This window comes from Thunnus maccoyii, chromosome 10 (genome assembly GCF_910596095.1).
Source record: "Thunnus maccoyii chromosome 10, fThuMac1.1, whole genome shotgun sequence".
Taxonomy (NCBI): Eukaryota; Metazoa; Chordata; class Actinopteri; order Scombriformes; family Scombridae; genus Thunnus; species Thunnus maccoyii.
Window position 1 is genome coordinate 15,453,541 of NC_056542.1, and position 20,154 is coordinate 15,473,694.

General features: G+C 40.1%; 1 protein-coding gene and 1 long non-coding RNA gene across 2 annotated transcripts; one reads left to right on the plus strand and one right to left on the minus strand.

The window, feature by feature from the left end:
• Nucleotides 1-781: 781 nt before the first annotated feature.
• cers2b (ceramide synthase 2b) lies at nucleotides 782-19,484 on the minus strand. Its single transcript, XM_042424915.1, has 11 exons — nucleotides 19,094-19,484; nucleotides 11,697-11,870; nucleotides 10,881-10,998; nucleotides 10,655-10,773; nucleotides 7,900-7,957; nucleotides 7,612-7,662; nucleotides 6,399-6,491; nucleotides 5,756-5,884; nucleotides 4,311-4,417; nucleotides 4,051-4,204; nucleotides 782-2,955 (listed from the first exon to the last, which is right to left on the minus strand). The coding sequence occupies exons 2-11, from the start codon at nucleotides 11,867-11,869 to the stop codon at nucleotides 2,806-2,808; spliced, it is 1,152 nt and encodes a 383-aa protein (XP_042280849.1). The 5' UTR covers nucleotide 11,870; nucleotides 19,094-19,484; the 3' UTR covers nucleotides 782-2,805.
• Nucleotides 18,951-20,053, plus strand: LOC121906197. Its single transcript, XR_006098571.1, has 2 exons — nucleotides 18,951-19,085; nucleotides 19,478-20,053. It is a non-coding gene; the product is annotated as an uncharacterized LOC121906197 (long non-coding RNA).
• The last annotated feature ends 101 nt before the right edge of the window (nucleotides 20,054-20,154 follow it).

Genomic DNA, 20,154 nt, shown 5'->3' on the forward strand with positions numbered 1-20,154 from the left:
CACTTGATATGACTAACTCAGACTGCCGAAACCTCATAGAAGCCTCAGCTTAACTTTTAAATGCATCTTTGCATAAAATGACTGCGTGGACACACTGTGGATTTCAGCCCCCATCACTTACATTGAAAGAGCATTTGCAGGGGATCTTTTAATAATCAGTATGAACAGGAAGAATGGTTACAGTAAGGAAAACCTCTTTCAGTGTTCTTGTGGGAACCTGACTGTTGTTTTGTGTGAAACGTTACAGCCTCTGATTTGTTTGTGGTTCAATAATGAAAGCGTTAATGCTTCTTTACTCTTTACTTTGTTTTTTACTCTTCTACTTTGAAGTTACAGTACAGTTAAAACACACTGGATTTGGCATCACACAAGTAAAATTAGTAATACCTAACAATATGTTAAAATACCTGCATTCATACTATGAGCCTACTTAAGGAGAAGCGCAGAGGTTTTAAAATCAAAAGTAAAAGTACTCATCAGGCAGTACATGAGCAGAGAGAAACTTTCCACTTTCAGAAGATGAAAGTGAAAACAGCTTTCTTGTGTCAAACTCTGCACCTACATCATTCAGCACAGTAAAGGTCAAACACTTTAAGAACAAGAAGAAAAACATATTTTGACTCAAAAGATGAATTAATTATCAAGAGTTGCAATTTAATTTTTTGGCAATCAATCACAGCAGCTCAAATTTTTTATTTTGACGTGTTGTAATTTAGCAACTTAAATATTTAATGTGTGTGGTTTCTTGCATGATGCTTAAAGAAAAGAGAACTTCACATGATTGTCATTGTGATTCATGATCTTTGCTTTTATTATTAATAACAATACTTAGGCATCATTAAACAAACAAAAAAAAAAACAATAATAACACTGTAATCAGGACACAGCTGATTCTTCTGTATCACTGGGGAAGAGAGGTTGCTGGTTGGTCTGGGTTAGTAAAAAATAAAAGAACGTGGTGATGGTGGAATGAGGGCTATGTTTGGAAGGAAGGTAATTTATGAGAACAGGTAAGAATAGGAGAAAAGTGGGGGAGTGAGGACATGCTTGTCTTGCTGTTGGCTCTGTGATGTGAGGTGGAGACAGAGAAGAACAGAAGAGGACATGAAGAAAGGAGAGAGAGCTTCCCATACATTACAGATAAGGCACTTGACATAAAAAAAACTTTAAAGCATAACAACAAAACTGCAACACTCATCATTTCATCAATTCCTCAAAATACTGAACTGCTAAAAGCCTGATTTCAATATGTTTTACCTCCTTGGTACTAACATGAAATAACACACCTGTAAACCTGTTTCATACACAGAATCATACCAAAAATCATTCATCTAGATCAACACTTAAATTCTCACCCAGGGTTAACAAACATAACCTGGGCTACTAGGCAGTGGTCTGAACAAATGTGGTCCTTATTTCGCCTGCATTTCAACAGAGCAATCCACCTTCGCAAAGAATTTTTTTTCTTGAGCGTCATCGCTTTGCAGTGGGTGGCATCATCAGCATGGTTCATGACTCGACTGGATGAAACTGCTTCAGCCAAACCAGAGAGAGGGAAAAACATTCAGCTCTGTCAAGCTAGCAGGAAGCTGTGATTCTATTGCGGTGTTCGCGCTGAAACTGTGGGACTATTTAAGCAGAGAACTGAGAACTGCACGCTTTGCGGCTCAGACATCTCCTGTGGAAGCAAGGATTGTACACAATGAGCTATGCTGGATTAAGATTTTTCTTTAAGATGCTGTTTATCTACAAAACTGAAACCAAATTTTGCTGTGAAGCTCACGAGGCAGACGACTTTATAGACTGTAAAAGCAGCAGCAGGCACACAATCTTACTGCGAGTTATTACATCATATAAGAGACACTGTAGGTTTGTGCAAAGACATCGCAATAGCTGAACAAACACTTATTGCATAGACAGAAATATTAGGGAAGTAAATGCCCTATTGCCTCACTTTCATAAAACTCACCTTTACTTTGTTCTTTTAGTAGAAAAGAAAAGTACAGTGGAATAAAGCAACACATGAGTATAGCAGAAAGCTTTAAAATGGCCATTAGTTGGCTCTACTGGGGGTTTTCCATACACGTGCTGGCTTGGCTTGACTCATTTTGACTCACTCCGTCAGCCCCACGCGGCAGGTTTTTGCATCTCCATTACAACAAGAAGGGTCTATCTGCAGTCTTGCAGACCTACACGACACACACCCACTTTAACAGCATCCTACACGACACACACCCTTGACCCCTACTCCTAAAAATCTCATTGCTCGCTGCCCCGACTTCGTAGATGGTCCATCTCAGGCGCGAATTAGTGCGTTTAAACCGGTAATGGAGTTGCAAATCAATGCGGCGTGGTTTTTGACTCGGCACGGCCAAAAGTGCCAATGGAAAAAGGCTATAAGGCACACAGTTAGAACAAGAAAAGCTATAGTAGAAGCAGCATCACTCCCCCTCCCTCGTGTCCTCCCCACACTTTCCATTTTCATCCCTGCCTCTTTGAAATTTTGGGGACACACTGACAATGATACATTTCTCTGATGACAAAGCGAAAAAGCCATGCCACTTAATGTAGTGTGTATATCATCCGCTAGATCTCTGTGCCCTCTAAAAATGAGTTGTGTGTGAGTGTGTTTTTTTCACGTTGTGCGAAAGTAACAGTGTCAAATTTCCTTGGTTTTAGGGAATGACTTGCCCCATTCCTCACCTACATCCCCTCTTCTTTCTCTCTTTTTATCCCTCCCTCCCGCTCCCCCACCAAGGGATATGAGTCCTTCTCACATTCTTTCGTCCTGACACTTGTTTGCTTTCACTCGGTCTTGCTGTGGTTGTTGTTGTAGACTGTGTAGCCATTCTGCACCGGTCCATTTTTCTTCATGTCCTTTTTAACCTCCACTTCCTCTTCCTCTTCTGATTCATCTGTCTCATCTTTGTCGCTTCTTGCATCGTCCACTTTTTCCTGAAAAAGAAAAAAAAAAGAGAGAGAGAGTGTGAGGAGAGCAGGCCGTTTAGAAGCACGTCATAAATCAAGAAGACCTTCCGCTCCAAACTGTGCTGGAGCTCTGGCCAACGTCAGGACAATCTCAAACTGTCCAGCTGCATGCATGAATATATACTTTTATAGAATATATTCTTATGTTTAATGTACCTGTATTTATGGTTATCCTGTGGTTTTTTTGTGGTATATTCTATTTCATCTTTGTAGGTATTTATACAGTTTTATAATCTGTTTTGAATAATTGATCCACCTGCAACTGACTTAATCATCAAAGAGATCCAAGAGAAAAGTTTATCAGCAGATTATTTTATCGATTGATTGATTAATCTTTTAGTCTAAACTGTCAGAAAAAAGTGAAAAATACCTGTTATTATTTTACAAAACCTAAACCACTAAAAGTGTAATTTTATCTGTCTAACAGTCCAAAAATATCCTTTTTATTTTCAAATATGACAGACAAAAGCATCAGGTAGTCACATTTGACAGTGAAATTATGGTAATTTTGCTAGAAAAATAACTGAAACAATTACTCAATTATCAAAATAGTTGCTGATTAATTCTCTGATGATAGACTAATCTATTAATTGTTTCATTTCTAAATTATTTAAAAAAATGGATAAAATACATACTATATTCATTTGAAAACTGAAAATAGCATCTGGTTTGCCTCTCTCCCACTTTTACACTTTCTCCAACTTTTTTCCACCCTTTTCTTTTTGTTGTAAGCTTTGCCACTCAGGAATAATCATATGAAAGTTATATATAGCTACGTAAAGACTTGCTGTCCCTAATTTTAAATGATTATCTTATAAAGATATGATGTTGCCTGGCAGCAGAGTTACTGACATACAGTACCAGTCAAAAAAGTTTTGTCACTCTTTCTCATTCAAGGGAATGGGAAGGTGTTTTTTGTAAGTATTTTGTAAGTATCTGATAAAATGTATCAAACAAATCTAAGCTGGATGATGACAATGTGAGCGCTGACATTTCCATTATTTTTTGGATTAATAAACAGACACTTGAACCTTACATGTAGATTTCTTTATGCTTGCTTACATTGTTTGTGAGGAAGCGGACTGCTATCCGTACGATGAGGACAGCCCAGAAGACATGTAGACACTGCAGTACCATCAAAAGACCGTTGAAAAAGTAATAGCCAAAGAAGGGTTCATAGACAGTCACTGGGTATACCCACGTACAGTAAATAATCCTGCAGAGAGAGAGAGAGAGTTAGGAAAAGATAACTAAGTAGTTATGTAAAAGCATAAAATACATTAGTAATATATTGTCTGTGTCTGTGCTGATGTCACATGTACCGGAAGGGGAAGATGACAAGGCGAGTGATGATGAAGATTGCAGCAAATACAATGAAGATGTAGTTACAGGCATTTCGCCACCCAGCATAGTTGAACATCTTTGCAGACTGTCAGAGGAAAAGAGAAAGAAAATGAGCTCAACAGGAAAGTTGAAGACAACCAGTGTAGTTTAGATTTAGGTCCGATATATTTAAAATATAACACATCAGACTCTGTCAGGGATAGAACAATAAAGTGCTGGACTTATTTCCATCATTGTCCCTGGTGTTTTCACAGACCAACCATTCAACAAGATGGGGACAGATTTCATTGTCTGGCATGAAGAAATATCACAATACAAGCACCGAATGTAGACAACAGAATCCCATAAACAAGTAGTTGACAAAATGTTTTTAGGATGTACTTAAGACAAAAGACAACATAGACTCACATAACATCACATCATAAGAGAAAACAGTTTGTGTGACACTAGTTCAAATTGCAGTGATGAAGAATAAAAGTTTAGACATGAAAAAAATATCAAGATACCGTTATTCTATTCAGGAACTGTCTGATAGACGTTGTTTTGACTTAAAGCTAGAAGGATATGACTCATCCTTAAACCTGCAATAACTGATTTTTTGGCCACTTGGGGGCGGAAACAAGTTGTGAGCACAACATTGACATTTCATCACCTTTTAATAGATGTTGAACTTGTTAGCAAACAGTTGCTTATTGACACAACAAACATTGTCACTCATTTGGAGTCATGTTTCTGTCCACCCGATGAATGTGAGTCCAATATCCACTCACTTTTGATCTCTACCGACTCCTGAGAGAAGTATACCGTCTCTTTAGATGTTCACCAGCGAGCCGCTATCTGTGTCTGTTAGCTGTTTGATGTTGAGCAGGTAGTGTACAGTGGGTTTTAGGGCTTTTTCACTGAAAACAGCTGCCTGCTGCCACCAAAAATGACACCATGAGAGCACTGAGAGTGAAGAAAAACAGTAAAGTTGCAGCTGGACAGCTAAACAATGATCTGAAACTTGTTGTGTCTAGTTGAGTAGTTTGGTGTTGTTTTCCCCACCAGGTGGCAGTGTATCACAAGTTTACTGCTGCTGTCCAAATTTATTTCAGTTATAGTTTTATAGCACTCATTAAATTATTTGTGATCAAAACTTAAGTGTCAACAGGGTCAGTGGCATTATTCTTATTGGTAGAGATAAATGACATCAACATATATAAAGGTGTGGTAAACATTTACAGTGGCCCCATTCATATCTATTGTATTTGCATGATTCTGAATATAGTTCCTCACGTTACCATTAACAGCTGACTGGTTGTGAAGGTACATGGGTCACATGTCAGCTGATTGCAGTCACATGTTTGTTTGCCAAAATGGAAGTGAGGTAATCAAAATACAATGAATAAAAAGTACTGAGTTGAGGCTCTGGAGAGATATTTACCTCAAGGAGGTAATCAGAGGAGTCGTGCACCAGCATGATGAGAGTTCCAGCACGAATGTAGTTTACACACCAGGAGAAGCTGATGAGGAGAATGGTCGCTACGTGGTGGACAATCTGCTCCTTGAAGTCCTAAAAAAGTGGCAAAGGGTGACAAACTATTCATGCAGGGGCAATGAACATTTGGAGAACATATATTTGTGTGTTGCGTATTTTAAGCAGGTCTGAGTGTGTTGCAGTAAATCCTGCTTAAGAGGCATCTAGGTTGGAATATTGTGTTGGAGCAGGAACGCACTGTGCCCCTTTGGCAAGATTTCCCCCACTGTGTTCAGCTGACCCAAGCTGAGCAAAGTCCAAACACACACACACACACACACACACGCACACACACATTCAGACACACGTGTAACAACAGTCTAATGTCCACTCACAGTCCAAGCCAGATGTCAGATTGATCAGATAGTCAGAACAGTTTGTCTTCTTCTTGATCTTGATTTAATAACCATATAAAAGGAAAAAACTGCCCTGTGCAAAAATTGTGCTTCATTTTCAGGAAATCTTGTGTATCTTTTCTGTCTGTTCCCATGAAATGTATTTTGTTTTCCACCACTTGATGAACTAAGGAAGAGCAGATAAATCCACTTACTTTGCGTTTGACGTCAGAAGCCACACTGAAGAGCAAAGAGCCGTAGAAACCCAGCTCGATCATGTAGTACCAATACTGAGATGGCAGGAGAGTCTGCAGGAGAGGAAGCAGATGTTTGATTTCACAATCCATATATTTTCACAATATAAAATATTACACCAAAATATTGCAAACTAGGTCAGCAAGTAATTAAAAAAGTCTTTCAGAAAGCAGTGAATAAATGTCCATCAAGAGCTGACACATTCAAATAGTTTTCTTCGTCTGGCTAAGAACCCCAAAGATTTGAGTTGTTTATCATGAAGGACTAAAGAAAAAGGTAAATATTGATATTTGAGAATCCAAATTTTTTGCATCTTTGCTTAAAAAATGATTTAAAAGATATGGCTGGTGATTTTCTATATTTTTCTTATTGTCAACAAATTTCATGTGCAGAACCAAACCAACAATATCTATCTTTTTCTATTCCTCTGTGCTGTAGACCTCTGTTGTTGTCCAAAAACTATTAAAATACATCAATGAGCCACACCGCTGCACTGGGTGACATGTTCCTGCGATTAGGTTATGGTAGTTTGTTTAGAAACGGCTCCGAAGACTAATAACAGCGATCATGTTTTCAGCCTCTGGACAGTAGTGACGTGTAAGGCAGACACCACTGAGAATGTGCGAGAAAGCAGTTCTGTTTACAGAGCTTTGCTAGCTTGTTGTGCTACAAATCATTAGCTGTTGACTTTATACTAAAGTTGTAATTTACAGTTTTGCGCAATGTCAAGAGGTTGTGATCTGTAGCACAACAAGCTAGCGAAGTTCCCGCACACGCCCAGTGGCATTTACCTTTGAAGGAACTGCTTTCCTTAGGCTGAAACGTGATCCAAACTCTTTGTGGTGAAGGATCATGTCACTTGGTGCAGCGGTGTGGCTCACTGACATGTTTTTAATAGTTTTTGGCCATAAACAGAGGTCTACGGCACAGAGGAATAAGAAATATCTGACTTTGGATACACACACAATACTTTGTTTTGGCTCTGCATGTGAGATTTGTCTACAATAACAAAAATATAGAAAATCAGCCTTATCCTTTAAACAATGAACCAATTATCTAACTTTCTGTTGATTGATGAATCTACTCCTTTTTTCAGCTCTAGATGGAACTCTGTATTAGGAGGGCGCCTTGTGTTTCATGCATTCAGTGTACTCAGCCATCCAAGAGACGTACCAGCACAGGAAAGCCTTGCCACATCTCCTGCAGGTCATACAGCCAAGGTTTCTGGAAGGAGAGATGCAATGTGAATGAGACAGCAGAGCTCGACAGGTGTATTTATATCAACTGACTCAGCATAGCAATGAGTCAACGCTGCCCTTCTGATAACGCAAGAGGTGATGTTATCACAGCTAAAAAAGACAAACTACCATGGAAACTGTCAAGTTACGATGGCAGGGCAGGTGACAAATGAGGATGTAAAGAGACAGGAGGAGGGGTCGAGGTTAACATGGCAGTACTCACATCGATGAGGGCGGCCAGGCCAGCAATGAAAGCAAGAAGGTAAAAGGTAAATCTCCAACTGCAAGAGAACACACACACACATACAAACACACTCTCTACTCAGTCAATGGGGAAAAAGACAATAGACACATTTTCTACCAGCAGACACAAAAAACACATCACACACACACACACACATACACACAAAAAATTCTCGCCCACAGTCACAAACACACAAGATGGAAAGAAAGGCAAGGCTGAATGAACGGCCTGGAAAAATCTGGTGAACTACGTCGAGAATGTCAAATCAGGACACACACAGCCAAACATACTGACACACAATGAGAGCTGTCAGACTGTATCCTCTCTGTTAATATCCTGTAACAGAGACAGTGAGGGGTCATCCCCACTGCAGCCTCTCATACAGGTGGTGAGAAAAATGGGATTTCACACAGACACACAGACCACAGAAAATAAACTAAAACCAAAAAAAAAGGTGGATGTAGAGAAATAGGAGACAGTGAGTGTGTGAGTAGGTGATACTCCAGTGGGGGAAATAAGAGACACAGAAAGCCTGTTGTGTGCACACACACAATAGATTGATTCAGTGGAGAAATGCCGTCACACACGCAGCGAAAGACACACCATAACCAGCGAGTGACAAACAAGCAGTCACATGCACATTTGCACACACGCGCATCATACTGTATGCAGAACATCAATCCACTGTAAAGCTTTACTTACACACACACATATATATAGATCAGACACATAAATACACATCTAATTCTGGTTCATTATGGCAGATTAAAGGGTCAGTTCACCTAATTACAAACAAAACATATTCTCCCACTTATTCTTAGCGGTATCTTACCATCCAGATAGTTTTGGTTTCATTTGCCTCAACTTTTCTTTTTTTTTCCAATTTCAGATTAATTGTTTTGTTGGACTGATACTCCAAAACTGAAACAGTATATTATTGTATACGAAGAAGAAAAAGCAGGAAATCATCATGATAGAGAAGCTATAATCGGGTATTGCTCTGCATTTTGTCTTGACTTAAATGATCGATTATCAAAACAGCTAATAAATATGTTAAAGGGGACATATCATGCACATTTCTAGATCTATATTTACGTATATTCTTGGGCTCTACTGGCATATCTTTTTACAGTTCAAGAAACTCCTGATTTATCTTATACTGGCTCTGTATGCAGCCCCTCAGTTCAGCCTCTGTCTGAAACAGGACATTTTAGCTCCTGTCATGAGCCAACTCTCTTCTGATTGGTTAGTTTCCGGAGGCTGCCCCTCAGCAGACTTCTAGCGGCTCCGGAGGCTACGTAAATAAACAACAGTAGTAGGATGTCACCAGTGTGTGAAATACCATTTGACATTCGGAGGGTCCAGGTACCATTGGCGGTACCTCCAAAATAGAATAGGCATACATCAGCCACTAGATCCTTGTAGCAATACAAGAACAAGCACGGTTGTGTTTTTTTTAAATTGGTCTACGTATTTGTTTATTCTGTGATATAAAGACTGTTTAAGTATGTCTTTTGCATACAGGATAAATTAGTTCATGTTCACATTTTTTATTGGACATTTTAAACATCCAGAGGCAGCTGTTTGTGGGCATGCACGAACAATTTGATGTCATCTTGAGGAGGAAGTAAACGTGACTTTGCAAACGGCATTTTCAGAGCAGGATGAAGCCCTGGGCTGTTGACTTGCAGGGAACATTTTTACATATGTTCACCTCGTGTTTTGGAACTTTGACCATATTTAACATAGACATCCAACAACAGATAGCATTACATGTCCTCTTTCGCATTACTGAATTTCTATTGAGCAATAAATCATTTCTACTCTACTCACAGCATTGAAGAATTATGTTGAAAAAAAAAAAAACATCTCTTCCCAGAAACACATTCCTGTTACTGTGGGTAATCCATCAAACATGCTCAAAATGATATTTATAGGGATTACTTCCCCAGTCCAATGTAGTTTCAATGACACCTGTTAATAGTAAATTATAGTGTTTGTAATTTGAGTGAACTGACCCTTTATGTTGCCTAAAAAGCTTTTGTGGATCTATTGTTAAACACATATAAAGACCATGACAATGAAGCTAATGGTAATGAGAATCACTACAGGGGAGTTACACATTGAACACAACATATGGGATGAAATAACACTTTAACACATCATCATGTGTTTTTCTACACATACTACTGTATATAACTGCATATTTGCAGTAACGCTAACAGTATCGTGCTATCTACTGTTGTTTACGGCACACTTATAGACATGAATGTCAATCTGCTGTTCTGTACATATATTTCGGTGTCATCTGTTGCCATGCTGTGAATCCTGCCAGCTGAGACTCACTAACTTCCGTGGCCTTGCATTATCAGCGGATCACGGTGTTGGTTTAGCTCTGCTTCTGCTACAGCAAATGCTAACACGTAAAAATAACTGACAGTAGTGACAGAGCCCCTGTTGCAGAGGCCCCCGTGCTAATGAGCGTGATGTGTGGACGGTCGGATTTGGGTGTCTGAGTGTGAAGAGTAGGGGCAACAGGCACGGTAGCACCAGAGTGGCATTGTAATGAGTGCATGTTAAAAATAGAGGGCTACTTTTGCCCTCAGAAATGCGCTCATATAGCCAGAGGAACGCGAGGGTGGCAGCTGCTTCAACCTGCTCTATACAGCAGCTCTATATCAGTGTGTGCATATATGTTTAAAAAGAGTGTGTGTGTGTGTGTGTGTGTGTTTACCTGGCCTCTCGAAACTTTTTGAGCAAACTCGGTCTGTCCTGGTTCCTCCGTCTCCTGAACCATCGCTGCACTTGTCTTTCTGAACAGCCGGTCTGCTTGCAAAGACTCGCTATAGAAGTCTGAAAACAACACGAAGATGATTCATTTCTTGTGCACACACAGCACAGTAGTCTTTTGAGTGTGTACATGTGTGTGTGTGTGTGTGTGTGTGTGTGCAAACATCTACCTGTGTGGGGTTTTTGGTAGTGTTACAGTAGTAGGACTCCAGTGTGGGGTTGTGAGGGGCTTTGAGCCGTACTGTCTCTTTCACCCCAAGGAGAGAGGCCAGAGGTGTAGCCACCTTCCTGCAATCACAAAACGGTTGTTCAGATGAGACAAAAAATACGTGAAATGAAGCGAAATCAGGAACTGCAGGAAATTGAAGAAGCATGGGATAAAGTGGAGGTTGCAACCAGGGAAACTCTTTGAGTAATTTGTGAAAAAAATAAGCAAAAAAGGACTAATAGCATCATAAAAGTTGTTGTTAAAAAGCTGTAATATACATGATCGCGTGATTCAAGTCACATGAAAATAATCCAAACAGATTTATGTTGTTAAGCACTGTTTGTTTGTCTTTATAATTTACAACTCTATAACTAGAGAGGCGTATGAATAAAAAAAAACAATAATGACATTGGCATTAGCAATAAAACATTGCTAAATAACCTAAAACATCTGAAACGACTGATTAGCAACTAGAAACAGGAACACTGTACTACTGAAACAGTCACTTGAAAGCATGGACTTGTATAAAGTAGGGCAGAGGGTAAGGAACATTAAATAATTGCTGACAAAAAAAAAAGCAAGAGATAAAAACTGCATTTTGAAGTAAAATAATCCAATTATTGGTCAGAGGAGGAGATGACCAATGTGCAGATAAAAAAAAGAGAGAAGAAGCAGCCAAGAAAAAAGGACAAGTGGACAGAGGAGAATCTGGAAATGAAGAGAAAGCGAAATGTCAGGATAAAGACACAGAGTGAGATGGAGAGAAAAATGGACTGACCTTTCGAAGATCTGACGGATAATGAGGAATATAAGGGCGATGGGCAGGGCCACCCACAGATCACCGGCTTTGGCGTACACTCGTCCATCCCGATCCTCCAGGTCGGCCCAGCCCAGGCCCTCTGGAAACCACAGCCGCTCCTGCCAGAACCACTCTCTCAGCTCTGACAGCATCCTGCAACACAGGACACACAAGAGGTTTATTAGGCTTAAAATCTAAATCATACATGTTCTACAGACTCCACACCCACAAAAACGGTTACACGGCTCCACCTAAGAGCCTTTAAGTCAAGTCCTGCCGATAGGGGGTTGATTAAAAGGCATGTGCTATACAGGCCTGGCTATACGGTTAAACATCTGTGATTGGGAATGTTTGGCACCGTGTAATTAAGAGAATTAGACCATGGTACCCATGTTTCCCTCTCATTGGAAGCCTAGCTGTAGGTTTTTCTTAATGCATATACCAGAGCACATGCAGCATGCCGGGAAGTGGGGAGGCCCACGAGAGGGAGCATAAACCAGACCAACAACTGAGCAAATCTTTTCCTTCATGCTTTCAACACCAGAGCTTTCCTCAATGGTCGACAGCAGCTGCGAGATTTAGTCAGAGAGTACAGAGATGAATATTTCTGCTGCTAAGTTCAGGGAGTGGCAGAAAAAGAGAGTAAGAGGTTTGGTGGCGAGGGAGAAGTAGCATCTGAGGGATGTGAGTCATGATTCATCCATATGTGCAGAGCTGCGGGGGCGTCCCCCATCTCGCCCCCTCCCTCCATACACACACACGCACACTCCCCACACTCCATCTCTGGAGTCCCCTTGCAGATCGACATAAACTCCCCCACCACCCGACCACCAACCCACCCACCCACCCGCTGCAGCTGTAATGCCAAAGACCTTTAACCGCTTCACTTCCACTCCCATCCCCGCCCTTCTGCTCCCCGACCAGTAATCAAGAAGGATTCCCTCTTTGGCCGAGAGAGCCAAAGCCATGTGTAATGCTCTCACTCCTTTGACGATCACTAAAATATGCAGCTGAAATTACACTTGGATATACGGAGTACTAGTAGAGTAGAGTACTGATAAAGGTTTGCAAGAAGAGAAGCTTTTTAAGACCTTTTAACTGTGCGCATCACGAATAGGATTCACAGAAGTAATAAATAATCTTTTGTCATTGTTTCTATTTGTGTCTGGTGCTGGGTATCATTTAAGTGTTTTATAACAGCGCCAATAAATAAAAACCATTACTTGTTCGACACCTCACTTTGACAAATATAAATGTTTTCTTTTTTTTATTTAAATATTCCCTCCAGACATGATTTAAGATGTATATAAAATACGCTACTTTGAATAATAATTTGTGTCTGATATGGTTTTTCCACAAAAAAAAGTTAAATTATCTTGTTAAAATCCTTAAAATGTCCCTCATTAAAAATTCCAGATTCTATAAATTTTCATTTCAAAAGTTTAACTACTGGACACAACATGTCTCCTACTTCAGTGTAAAGTCTATTCTCAGTGTTTGTGCACTGCAGGCATCAGGTTTCAACATCACGCTTGTGGAAGTTCAATATTGGACCAGAATTGGTTTCCAAACTATTTGTGATTGTCACAAATCCTTCTCATAGGCCCGCCCCCTTAAAATCAGGTTTTTAATGAGCACAGAGAAACTTTCCACTTTCAGCAGATGAAAGTGACACACAGCCTTCTGGTGTCAAACTCTTCACATACATCATTCTGCACAAGTGAAGCTCAAAAATTCAACTGTAGGAACAAGAAGAAAAACATATTTTGATGGATTTTGAGGGGACTTTAATGTAAGAAGCTTCATTTCAGATTTTAAATGTCTAAACACAAGCAGATGTGTAAGAACTCTGAGTCTAAAACTGGCAAAAAGTGTCTGATCAAATAATAAGTCTATTAAGATTTTTTTTTTGGCTGTTTTTGGTACCACGATGGCTGGTTTTCATTAGTCCGTGAACACGTTTGGTCAGCACCAGAAAGGTATTGGGGTTCAATATCCAGCCCTGCTTGTAAATGTCCTTATCTACTGCACTTACTGTCCTTATCTAACTCCTTATATCCATCTAATCTAACACAGATAACCGCTTGATGCATAAACATGTGATAGACCACCTTTGCTGCTAGTCGAAGCCTCCGACACTCTCCATGAGATGTTGTCATGGTTGAGTCTGTCGGTTATTTTCCACATCATGTCATGTTAGTCATGGCCCCCTGTTTCCTGTTGCAACAGCACGGTTGGACGAACGCTGGGCTTTTCCTTCTTTCTCCCTCCCCCCACCCTCAGCACAGGTGGTGGATGGGAAAGGTTACATATTTTTCCCAGTCATTTTGCAAACTCTTTCACTCTCGGTAGCACTGTGTCTCACTTGGCTGCTGAACAGCATGTTTGTGTTCTTGTCTCTGGCTCCATAAAAAGTGTAATCTAATAACTAAATTAGCTTGTGAGCACAAACAGGAGTGGTTCAAAGGGCAGAAGTGCTGAGGAAGGCAGACAAGCAGGCTGTTGCCTGTGTTGTAAATTATTTCACATAGTAACAACTGACTATAAACTGTTAATAAGTGTATCAGCTGTAATCAGGCTCAACATGTTCTCACACACGACACACAGAGAGGCCCTAAAAAAAAACAAAAAAAACCCATAACACTTGCAATTAACCAAATGACTAATTCTTTATATTTTGCATTGCAGCAATCGTGGGCTGTGTGGAGGCAATTTAGGATTCAGGATATTTTTAGGGTTACGTGTTGAGATCATCCAGTGAATTCAGCATGTTAAAGCACTTTTCCCCCGCACAGCTTTTCCTAACACCACATTCCATTGGCCCACCGGATCATATGACCAGACTCTGACCATTTCAAAGGTCCAATAAAAATAAAGGATGCCTCTGGCAGGGGAGGGAGAAAGGAAGTTCTCTCTGACTGTATCTCTCTCTCTCTCTTCCTCACTTTGAATATACATTACTAGGATGTGAGCTCCAGCTGTTACTGATATGTTTCTTTTAAACTCGACCTGAATCATCAGTTTACTAACCTGTAATGTATTTCCTCAGAATAAAGGGAAGAAGCCTGTCGGTTTTTTGGCGTCATAGGAGAAGAATACCTAAACAGACTAGGCTGGAACCTGGTACAGAGTCTAGGAATGTTTGGAGAATGTAAACATGCTGCCATCATACGGAGGGAGCGCTCCTGCCCTCCCACTCACTCCCCATGGATGAATGCCATCTTATTGAGTTTTAGAGTCAGCCAATACCTTGTTTATTAGGGTGACAGGAGACGACTAGAGGAACATAAGCCACGAGACAATAGCTATGACTGTGAGTCACTCTAAAAACATACCATCTGCGTGCGTAAAAGTGCCCATTTACTCATATCCATCTATACTTAAGTTGTTCACTGACAGCTGAATCATTCAAACCACAATCTTCGGAAATGACTGTGAGAGAGAGACGGAGATGAGACAGCTTAAAGTGTAGACGTCTCTTCATGAGAGGTCAAAGCTGAGTCGTCAGAACATCGGGTTTGAAGGTTTGATAAGTCAGAGACAGAATGGCACATTAACTAGATATCACAAGAGGTCACACGACAGGAGTCAAAATGGAGCAGAGACGGTTTGATAAGTCAGCAGCCCTGGATTAAATCATGGCCTTGAATACTGCGCGGACTAAATGTTGTCACTTCAGAGCCATAGCCAGGTGAAATATGTCTCTAGTCCCATTCAGTCTGCATCGAAGGTTCGGCCAGATTCTTGTTTACTTTTTCTCTGATTAGATATTTCCTGAACAGTTTTGCTGATTTATTCAGAGAAAAGATCTCATACAGCTGTTCTGAATTACGACTAAAGTAAACAGTGGTGCGTAAGAGAAGTTTGGCACATTTATATTTCTCATTGTGAGGTGTTGAAAAATTTGTACTCTGCATACTGAGAGGATAGTGACCCAGTAGCAATTGTCTCTCAGTCATACTGTCCACATTCTTCCTGCTACAGGAAAATAGGGTATAAACTTGAAATGACTTATTTTGTGCACATTTCGCCTACAGATTGATTCCTTCATCGTTAGACTCTTTCTCTGCCATCAGAAATGATGCAGTGAGTCACCTTTCTTCACAGAGCTGATAATCTTTAACACGTTTATTACAGTGTGATTTTAGTGTACCATAAAGGTACAGATTACAGCTTAAATGATTGAAAAATTAACTGGAAACTATTTTTTACAATCAATTAATCTCTTGAATCACACTCTGGCTCCAGCTTCTAAAATGTGAGGATTATTATATATGATAGTAAACTGAATATATTGGAGTCTTGGACTGTAGGTAGGGTAAAACAAGCTATCTGAATACATCAAGGTGGGTAATTATAAGGGGTCTTGCTCACTATCTGCTGACATTTTATTGACGATTAACAGAGAAAACACTTGACGGACTACTGGATAATGACGGTAGTTGCAGGACATGTTTTAATGCTGTTTTAGTCATTTTAACACTGAGAAGAGTCAAATGTTTGGGGGAAACAATGGCTACATGTACCACTGCAAAATTCAGCAGCTCAGTGCCAAACTTATTAATCTCAACCCCCCAAAAACCAATATCAATTAAACTGTAGCTTACAGTAGACGACGTGCATTATATTAGCCTTTTATCCTACTATCCTTCGTTCTTTACGATCCAACATGCAGCCGCAGTTTTCAGATCAGGTAAGAACTATGAAATCCTGAATGCCCATATTGTGGGATGAAGTGGCAGTTCAGGAGGCTGGCATGCTTTACGCACATGGTTCATTAGCCGTAACTCAGGTCATGCCTTGGACATTTTGAGCCTAAGGGTTTTGAGTGAGTCATACACATCTTTCACATTTTAGACATTCCCAAGCAACATGGTTGTCAGAAAACAGTGTCTTTTTAAAAAAAAAAAAAAAAAATCAAAGTACATGATACAGTTGTCAGGAAAACACACATTACGGAGGATGATATACTGTAAAGTGGAAGAAAACGTCAAATCATCCCAAGGGCAGACAACCGGGTCTTCAGAGATCTGCTTCATCACTGTTATCCAATCTTCTGAGTTTTAGATAGAGATCACAAGAAAGTCAACTTCAATACCTTTGACACTGATTCATGACCCTGATGAATTATTGATGAGGAGATTCAATCAGTCAGCAGACAGAAGTGAATAGGTTCATTCACAGGAGGTGTGAGGATAATATTGTCATGCTGATTCTTTTCTCTAGACTGAGTACTGGCCAATTCATGCCTTTTGAGTAAGTACAGTTACCTTGCTCAGGGCAATCAGATTGGCCTCTGGGTATATGTGAGGCTATTCTTTCTGTTGAGGAGAAGCTCTGCAGGGTAACGATCATCAAACACAGGCAACACTGAGGTGCTTCTGTACTAAGACAGTCAAGGCAACATTCCTGTTTTCAACTGAATTACTGATTACTGAATGAACAGAACTGAAGGGGCAGAAGATGTAATAATTGATAGATGATGGTTGGAGTTATTTTATGTCCAGGTTAAAGGAAAAAAAGGTTTTTCACAAGACTGTCACGCAGGGCTGCCAATAACGGTCAATTTCATTTCTCATTCATCTAAGAATTGTCTTCTTCTAAATCAGTCAATTCATATTTTAGTCAGTGAAATGTCAGAAAAACTGATAATCGGTCATCACAATTTCTCAGAGCCTAAAGCCTAATTGCTTTTGTCTGATAAACAGACCAAAACCCCCAATCGATTTTCAGTGATATACAGCCAAGAAAAGCAGCTAATTCTCATATTTAGGAAGCTGGAACAAGCGAATGATTGGTATTTTTGCTTAATAACTGACTTAAAAGATGAATCAGTAGTCACAATCATCAATTAATATTCTGTCAACCGACTAATCGTTTAATCTACAAATAGTTTCAAAACTACTGTCAGGCTTTCGTCAAACTTCACCCAACGATTAACATGATGTTTTACCTGCATACAAAGTCAACACACGCGTATGTTTAGAGCCTTGTATCTTGACATTGATTTTTGTTTTGTATTAAGTATGAATGAGCAGTTGCGGTGGTGCAGATAAACCTCTACATAAGGGTACAAACCATATGCTTAAGTAGTGCTTATTTAATTCATGACTCATGGTGATTTAATGCATGCATTCATGCAGGGTGTATCATAGACTCCTATTGCTCACCATTAATTAATCATCAAGTCACTATAACTTTATACATACATTATTTCTTACAAGACTTCATACATTAATTGATAAACCACTATATGAGAAAGAATGTAACAGTTACCGTGAGTTTACAATTTAAGTATTTCACAACCTGATCATGTACAATACACCTGTGTATCTATAATCTTACACATCTCTGATTTTTGATCTAACATGACACATTACATTACATGAACACAACTTGTACTAATTGCACACTGCATATACATTTGCACATTCCTGGTCAATATTTGTACATTTCATTCCCTTCCATTTAAAATTTAAACCTGTAGCAGCTCTTCACACTTAGAATGTGTTTTACATTATTTTTTACTGTAAAATTTCTTTCTCTTTTTATATTATTTAAGATTATCTAATTTAGTGTATATTTATACTGTTACGCACCACAACACCAAGGCAAATTCCTCTTACATGCAAACTTGCTTGGCAATAAACCTGTTTATGATTCTCCAGTGTTGTAAATGTGGCATAAAGACCATTAGTTAGGTCTTGCAGCAACATGTACATGTTTGCATTTGACTACCAGTTGGATTTAAAAACAAAAGCTTCTGTTTTAAACAAAATCTACAAGGTAATAACTTTTATATTTTGTTAGAAGAGGTGTCCTTATGCTTCGTTAAGCCTGCATGGGTATGAACTTCCCTTCACTATGTAACTGGAATCCAGTTAATTTGGTGTTGAGTTCATCCTACAAGCTGTAATGTACTCCAGAGGGCAGTGGTGCCAGGAGGGGTCCCAAACCGAAACAAATCACTGTAGTTAAGAAATATATGTATGATTTATAAAGGTGAACGTGTGAACATGTGAAATTGTCCCCTGCTGTAACTAAGGTTGTTAGTTATGATGTATGTGTGACCTTTGTATGTGTAGTTAGTGATATGCCAAAATATGCCGCTAGCTAGTTAGTAAACTTTGGAAAGACACGCGTCTGGCTCCGCGTCAGACATCAGGGACAAAAGGTTAATTTGTTATTTCTGGACAAAATACTGTCACACAACGACATCCCTACACCGCCATTTATGCGCTCTTGCCGTTAAAAACCCCGAAAGGAGGCCTTTTATAAGAATGCGTGATGACGTCGCAAATGATGAGCCGCAAACACACACGCGCACACAAACTAATAACGTCTACTTGTCGACATGAAAGTGAAACGGTACTTACTTTGTTTTTTTCCCCGCAGTGAGGCGTGAAATGCGGCTAGCTCACAGAAAAAAGTGTGGTTTTTAAGTCTTTTCACCCACAAAGTCCTCTGGTCCTCCCGCTGGTTAAAAAACCTAACGGTCCTGCTAACGGTCCAGCCCGCTGCTTGTGTCCAAGTTTAGTCTCCGGAATGATTTTTTACATCTTTCCGTGGAACTCAAAGTTAGTTTTCGTTAAGAGAAAAAACGTTGATGGGAGGGGGCGTTGAAAGACAAAAGTAGCCGTATCTGTAGATGGGAGAATCAGTGAGATGCTGCAATGCGACCCGGCAATTTTTCTCCAAAGAAATGTTCAAGCTAACAGTTTTTTTTTCCCTCTCTCGTTCTCTCTCTCGTCGTGTCCCAGCTTGGTCACCCACCCCCAAGTGAGTGTCCCGGGAGGCGGCAGGGTCTGTCCGGGTGTCTGGCCGGGCCGAGGCGGAGAGGTCGGGCCGGCAGGAAAACGAAGTGAGAGGAGCAGCAGACAAGAGGGAGGAGTGAGGGAGGGGGGGGGGGATAACGGAGAGGGAGGGACGCAGATGACGTTCAAGCACATGAGAGAGCATTTTGGCTGACACATACACACTCACTCACGCGCGCACACACACACACACACACACATCCGCGCCTCGTTTCCGCTCCGGGAGAAGTTTAATCGCCACCCCCCTATCCACCCCCTCCACCCCCGTCCCCAGTCTGTCCTGGTGACTCCTGCAGACTGGTTAAACTCTTCTTCAATCACATAGACATTCATTCTCTGTAATTTTCCTGGGTGATAAGACTACTCCTCCTCTTGGCTATGTATATCCCGTTTTGACCTTTGACCCCCTTGTTATTTGTAAACACTTAACCTCCTGCTGTGCCCATTTACTGTTAATTTTCATTTGGTTGTAAAATGAACCTTATCGATCACACTGTGTCTATAAAAACTTGTTTAACCGAATCACATTTTAAATTCATGCTTTCTTTAGCCAATTAATTGCCCCACAAAACCACAAAACCATCAGCTTAATGTGTGAGAAAACTCTGAAATCACATCATCTT